Source organism: Lactuca sativa, chromosome 4, assembly GCF_002870075.4.
Source record: "Lactuca sativa cultivar Salinas chromosome 4, Lsat_Salinas_v11, whole genome shotgun sequence".
Taxonomy (NCBI): domain Eukaryota; kingdom Viridiplantae; phylum Streptophyta; class Magnoliopsida; order Asterales; family Asteraceae; genus Lactuca; species Lactuca sativa.
In genome coordinates, this window is record NC_056626.2 from 106,239,176 (window position 1) to 106,246,328 (window position 7,153).

The following is a 7,153-nucleotide window of genomic DNA, read 5'->3' on the forward strand; positions in this document are numbered from 1 at the left end:
TATATATATATATATATATATATATATATATATATATATATATATATATATATATATATATATATATATAATGTCATTCACACCTTACAAATTACACCACTCGTAAAAACTTAAAGCACTTATAAGGTTATTTAGAACCTTGATAAACCGTTAACTTCTTTCATATTTCTCGCTCATAGCGATATCATATTGATATATTATTGTTTTCATTTCTTATGTTTATACTTTTAGTATATAATCTATAAGATCAATTGGCTATCAACACACTCATTTTCGTATATCTTAATTAAAAAAATCCACCGAGCCTGCTAAACTCGCCTCAGCTGTTTCTGCAACGATTAAGCCGTTGTTTTTTCCCTCTTGTTTTACAAGGAATGTCTGATTCTCCACAGTGGAATTAAAGTTTGTTTTAAAAAGAAAAAGAAAAAGAAAAAAAAATACACAAATGAACAAAGAAACATCAAGTCATTAACAAAAATCATTATCAGAGTCTGTAACCATGCAGATGCTTAGCCCATCTTCTAGCCATGTACGGATCATGGTAATCCCAGTTCCCAGCATTACTACTCCGACCATCTTCATTCCCTCCACCACCATCACCACCCCCACCACCACCACCTGCCGCCTCTCCTTTCTCCCCTAATCCCACTCCCACCACCACTTCCCCACTCCTCAGGCATTCCCGAACCCCATCTTCAATATAACTATACTCAACCCAAACACTCCCACCTTCCCTGACACTCACCGGAATCCTCCTCTCCTCCCCACCACTCAACTCCCCCAGCCTCACCACCCTACCATCCTCCCTAATCCGCAGCTGAATATCCCTTATTTTATCCCCAATCACTCTCCCCAAAAACTCCTCAAACTCATGCATCACAAACCCATTCGAAGTCCCGAAACTATACCCCACATGAAACCGGTGGACCCGCACCGCCACCTCAGCATCAAACCCGTGATACGATCTCGTCGGGTTATCCGACAAATGTAAAATACACGATTGCGGGTTCTCATACGCCCGGTCCCCCAACACCTTCACCCCCTTCTTCAACCCCTCCACCGGGTCCGCCTGACCCATGTAGAACAACCGGTCAATCACCTGCAGTGCCGCCCGTTTCCCGTACGATGTCATTCGCCGGAGCGGGAACACACGGGCGGCCGCCGACGAGTACGTCACCACCGCCAACCGGTCAATCGGCCGGAGTGAAAACACCACCAGTGCCATCGACTGTTTTATGAGCCGAAGGTGGGGCCCGTTTGGACACGCAACTAGGACCAGATCCATCGCGGGTTGGTGCGCGAGTCGAACCGAGAGACACGCGGGTCGGAAAGTTGAGTCCAGAGGTTGAGATGAAGAGCATGAGGGATGTGGTTCGGTGGTTAAGATGGAGAGATGGAGCCGTGGGTGGTTGAGGTCGAGACCATGACTCGGTTCGATCGGGTCGTCGTCGTTGTAACGGGCGGTTCTTAAAATGGATCTGCGGTGAACCCGGAAAGTGGCTATGGAGTCATCGAGGATTTGAAGGATTGGGTCGTCGGTTAGGTTTGAGTAAGGTGGGGTTTTGAGGTTACGCGGTAGGTGGGTCCACTGCGCACGGCAGATAGGGCAGGTGACGCCGCCGTGCCGGACATTGGAGGCGATACAATCGAAATGGAAAGCGTGAGAGCATTGAGCTGTGAATATAGCTTGCCCTGGAGTACTGCATGAACTGTAGTTGAGAGTTTCTAAACAAATCGCACACATCGTCTGCATTTAAAGAAACAACATTTAACCCTCGAAACAAAAATTGAATGAGAAATTATCTATTTATGGTATAAGATTGGGATTTGGGAATGGTGTTACTCCCTAAATAGGTTGATGCTTGAATTGGAGAAAAAATCAGTTTACAATTCCGAACCCCCAAACGTGTATGGTCAATTAACTACATTAGGGCTTACTTAATTGGGTTCAATTTAACCTACATTTGAAAGAATGATGACATATAATGAAGATTACGATTACCTTGGAAGAAGAAGTGGTTGGATCTGCGTTGGAAACATTTTCTGTAAAATTATCTGGATTAACCTTGCTGGGTTTGGGAGAATTATTAGTCGAACCTGATGCAATTACCACCTGTAACAAAGAAAACACACATCGGAACTTGAATTCGCGAGGAGAAGAAAGATAAAAACATAAATCGGAGTTATTAGAACATACGGTGGGGGAAGGGGGTTCGAGATGAGATTGCCGGAAAGAGAAGGAGCCGCAGGTATGAAGTAATCTCCTCGCTGCTCTCTTGAGTTTCTTGGATCCTCCTCCTCCTACTCCAGCCATCATTTTCTGCCTGAAAATCAGGTCTATCAAATCAATTGCATTGTGGTCTGTAAATTGGATTGTTATCTACAGATGGCATTGGCAGTAGGTTTGTGATCCTGGTTGTCCTGTTCCACCTTCCATTTCTCCTTTTTATAAATAACAGGCTATCGTATTCATAGGGTGTGTGTACTGTGTGAAGTGTGATCTTTTTTTTTTTTTTTTCTTTATTCTTTTTTTCCAAACGGGGTTACTGTTCATCCTCGAATTTCGAACCCACTTAGAAATTAATTCAGAGTAACCGAAGGGGGAAACTTTTACAAAATTTGGGGAAGACTTGTTTTATTGACTTCCTTTATTTCGATTTTCGAGTGTTATACCAATAACCATTTCTTTATTTAATAAAAGTGGAGGTAGCAATTAAAACTATATTTCCTACATTATTATATTTTATTTTCTTTTTAATATATATGGATTGGTATAAAACGTTAAATCTTATGGTTGTGTGTTATTTTAATGTATTTGGATTCATCTACACTTATTTTTGAGTATTTTTAATGTTTCATTTTGTAAACATCAAATTCATGATTTACATATGTATGTATATGTAGGACAATAAAAAAAAACATGAAAACTATAGAAACCGGTTGACCCGACGGCCGAACCGGTTGAATTAGAAACCGATCACTATACCAGTTCAACTAAAAAACTAATTTTTAAAACATTGGGTAGCATTCAATTTTATATTAAGATATTGGTTTATTAATTATGCTAAAGAACTACAAAAGAAATATACGAGGGAAGGTGTGATGGGGTAGGGACCCATACAAAGACAAACGTGTTTCATCATGTACAACGGATTCAAAGAATTTCTTTCACAAAATTGTAATACTTTATGACAAAGCTAGTAATTTAATCTCTTGATAACCTTTATAAAATTAATCTTGAAAAATTATCATTCGGTTTGGAATGCCTATTTTGGATCCGTATTTCAAAACGGATAAACGGGTATAGTGATATGACCCGATAATGTGCCCCCCCTCCCCTATAAATAACATTTGAAACTCACTTTCATTTCAAATTTCATTTCGAACTCATCTTCGTTCCGGACAAAATCAAACTTAAACAATGTTGTATTCTACCAATGAAGAAATTCAGTTTTTGTATCTATGTTTTCATTATTTTTATAATTATATGTTTTTTAGTTATGATTATATGTTAAAAAGTAGATAATTTTTTTCTTTTGTATGATTTGATACGAGTACACAAGTAGTTTTCGTTTTTCTTCGGTTTTAGTAGTTTTGGGCTATTATAGGGTTATATGTGGGTATATGCGGGCACTAGAAGAACAAATCGTTAAAAAGTCCTAATTTTGAAATAGTCCACAACGACTTTGGATTACGAAGATCATGTCCAGAATATGCAGAACAAGGTCAGAATGCGTAGAACTGTTCTAGAATGGTATTTCAGAGTGCGTCTGTTCGGAATATATCATTGTAGTTCGGAATAGCTCGAATGGTTGTTCTAGAATGTTCTACGAAACATATTCTTTTGGTCTGGAACATGCATCAAATATCTAATTATAATATTTTTCATAGTAGCATGACAATACATGCGAAGTGGTTGTCACTACAACCTGTAGGCTTGAACCGGGCCATGAAATCATGGCCTGTTTACAACACACACCACAATATGCGGCCATGTTTAGGGCATCTTATTTTGGTGCTTATGTTAACATGTCGATGGGTGTCGAATGTCATCATTCACCATGTCATTATCTTACATGCAAGGAATATAGTACTTGTCCTCTGGTTGACCTAAAGGAGCTTCTATTTCAGGTACACAACTATCGGGTTTGGTTTAAGAGGAAAGCTTTTTGCCTTATGACCGGCTTGCGATTCGACGACTATTTCCCGACTACTTCATCTTTGACACAATTCAAACATTATGTCTTTCCATTTGTGTTGCCTTCATAGTCAGTGAAAGTTGTTGACATTATGCAGGTGTCCAATGACTCACTGTATCAACTAGAAGACGCAGACGTTGTGCGAGTCTCCCTGATGTATATGTTAGAGCATGGATTTTATGGCAGATACCCTCGACAAGAAGTTAATGAGGAATATCTTACATTCGTCTATAATTTAGCCGAGTTTAATAGGTGTACACCTATTTACATTATATCAAATGATACTTTTAATTTATAGTTATTAAGTGCAACTGTTGACACATATACCCATCAGGTAGAGTGATATTGGATTTCAATTACCGACAATTGTCTGATGTCTTTGATAAGACTAAAGAGCTTTTGAACCCCACCGAGACAAGAGTCAGCAGTAGACCTACATATATTGCGCAAGGATTTGTGTATGCATTAAAGTTATGTCCGCTATGTTTCATAATAGTTTTTATGCAACAACTATTGTAACATTATTATGTTAGTTACCTTTTTGACATCTTAATTTTATAGATTTGGATCATGGAAACACTTTCTAACAATAGTATAGTTGGTACCCTTATATTGGGTGTGATCCCTTGGGTAATTACATACCCCAGGATGAGGCAATTACACGTTGTCAATTGTGAATGCATTCTTGATGTTATAAATTGTTGACGTATCTCACCCGGAGTAACGTCAAAGGATAATGGAGTCGTTAACTAAGGAACGACCCATCAAAAACCCATAACTCGACAAGAGTCGGGAGCAGACCATAGTCTATAAGACCACGCGTTCTAGCACCGATGATCTGGCCTCGAGATTGGCCCCCTTTTTAGGAGAGAAACTCTCATTCCAGATAAGACAAAAGAGTACCAGTTTCCCCAGAGCCATATGTGTAGTGCTTGTTGATCTGCCAACTGGCCGTTCGGCACCAATAACAAACAGCCACCCACGGGACACGATCTACTAATCGAAGGCCGCCTCGTCCAGCCATGCCTGAAAAAGTACAAGATACTATCGGGGATTTGTCCCCCTGACCACAGGTATAAAAAGGTCCCTTCTCCCCCAAGAGAACGGATCGACTCTTTAATCCCAGTCACATACTTTCCATAATAGACCTTTCCTCAAAGGAACTCACTAACTTGATTGTCGGAGCTTCATTCCGGGATCACCTCTTGGACGACGTCTGACGATCTTGTTTTCTTTGTTGTGATTCTCAGGCTTACCTTTTTCACCCCTCAAGAAGACAGAGTCAAGTCAGAGACATATCACAACAGTTGGCACCATCCAGGCGTGCACTCAGTATTATACAACCCATCTAAAGACGTTTCGTGCTGGAGATAATGGACAAAGGACCCATATGGTTGAACGTTTGTGACACCAGCTCAGTCAGACCAATGCAGTCCCTCGACGAGAGCGGCCCGTCAACACTAGAAGGGATACTGCCCATTCAAACAACGACAAAGCCGACAATCGGGTCCGCAACGGAGTTCATTTTCAGTTTATGGAGACTGTCGCACGTCGCAATGGAACACTCGGCCACGGCACCGACCGCAGCGCCTCAAAGAGCGTTGACCGACCAATCATAATTAACATTAAATCGACCACCGACACCATTGCGACAGGCGGGAACCAGCACCTTGTTCCCCACTACCATTCTACCCACTACACACTTGTCGTCCATAGGTCATCAGTCTTCCCTGATGGCCGGTATGTCGCACATCCCGCTATCCGCACAGAAACCAACGTTCAACCCATACTGTAACGCTCTGTAATTCTCCAAGGTATTATATATATGTTGGGTTAATTAATTGAATTGGTTTGGGCTTGGACCCATTGGGTCCTTATGATTGGGCTTAAGAGTTTCGTACGCGAGGCGTACCACTCTAAGTACGCGCAACGTACTCACAAGATATGGTCACGGATTCCATGCGCGTACACGCTACGTACCAAAGGGTACGCACAGCGTACGAAAGCAGTCCCCAAAACCCTAAAATTTAGGGTTGACCCCTATATAAAGAACATTATGCCCTAAATCCTAACAACCCCTCACCCTTAAGCAGATCCCACGAAACCCTAATCCCTTGTTTGTGTGTTTTGAGCATAGAAGATCATTTTGGAGTGTATCTTGGTGTTTTGAAGGAAGGTAGCCATTGTTGAAGCGTCATCAAAGGAGCAAAGGCTTATAGATCCAAAAACTCATCAACATTTGGCGTTCATATAACATATAAAGCTTTGAACTTGGTGTTTATTTGCTTAGATCTCTTGTGTTGGGTTTTATGGACCTTTTTGGTCCCAAGGATGAAGCTTTATTGTCCAAATGTGTTTCCAAGGTGTGGATTTGCCACTCTTAGTGCTATTTGGGACCTAGAACCATAAAGTTGCCATTTTTTAGGATAAAATCCACCCATGCATGAGTTAAGGTCATTTTTATGAAAGTTTATTGCTATTTCTTGAGATTGGAACTTTTTGGGACATGCTAAGTCACCAAGTCAGTGACTTTATGGGTCAAGACGTCTAATAGAGCTCAAATATGTGGTTTGGACCAGTTGTTGGAAGAATTAAGTGCTCAATGACCAAAAAGGACTTAACAGAAGAGTACGATGGGCGTACAAGTCGGTATGCGCAACGTACAGGACAAGTTGGTATTGATAGCTCGGGGAGTCATCGGAGCAGCCGTTAGAGATTCCTTACCGTGAGATTCAACATTCAAGTGAGTTTTCCTCCTGTTTGAACGGGTCGAAGGCACCAATGCCAACCCATATTTATGACTGTATGTATTCCAGACTATGGTCCGATGCTGGGGCAGTGCCCGATGTATGTTTATATGTTTTCCGGATTATGATCTTATGTCGGGCGATGCCCGAGGAATGTTTGTAGGCTTGATGTCTTCGTGATTCTTGCATGTATCTGTATTCGTATGC

At 41.1% G+C, this 7,153-nt stretch overlaps 1 protein-coding gene across 1 annotated transcript; it reads right to left on the reverse strand.

The window, feature by feature from the left end:
- Nucleotides 1-251: 251 nt before the first annotated feature.
- Nucleotides 252-2,460, reverse strand: LOC111886166 (E3 ubiquitin-protein ligase WAV3). The gene is made up of 3 exons (XM_023882397.3): nt 2,198-2,460; nt 2,003-2,113; nt 252-1,747 (listed from the first exon to the last, which is right to left on the reverse strand). The coding sequence occupies exons 1-3, from the start codon at nt 2,315-2,317 to the stop codon at nt 485-487; spliced, it is 1,494 nt and encodes a 497-aa protein (XP_023738165.1). The 5' UTR covers nt 2,318-2,460; the 3' UTR covers nt 252-484.
- Between the last annotated feature and the right edge of the window lie 4,693 nt (nt 2,461-7,153).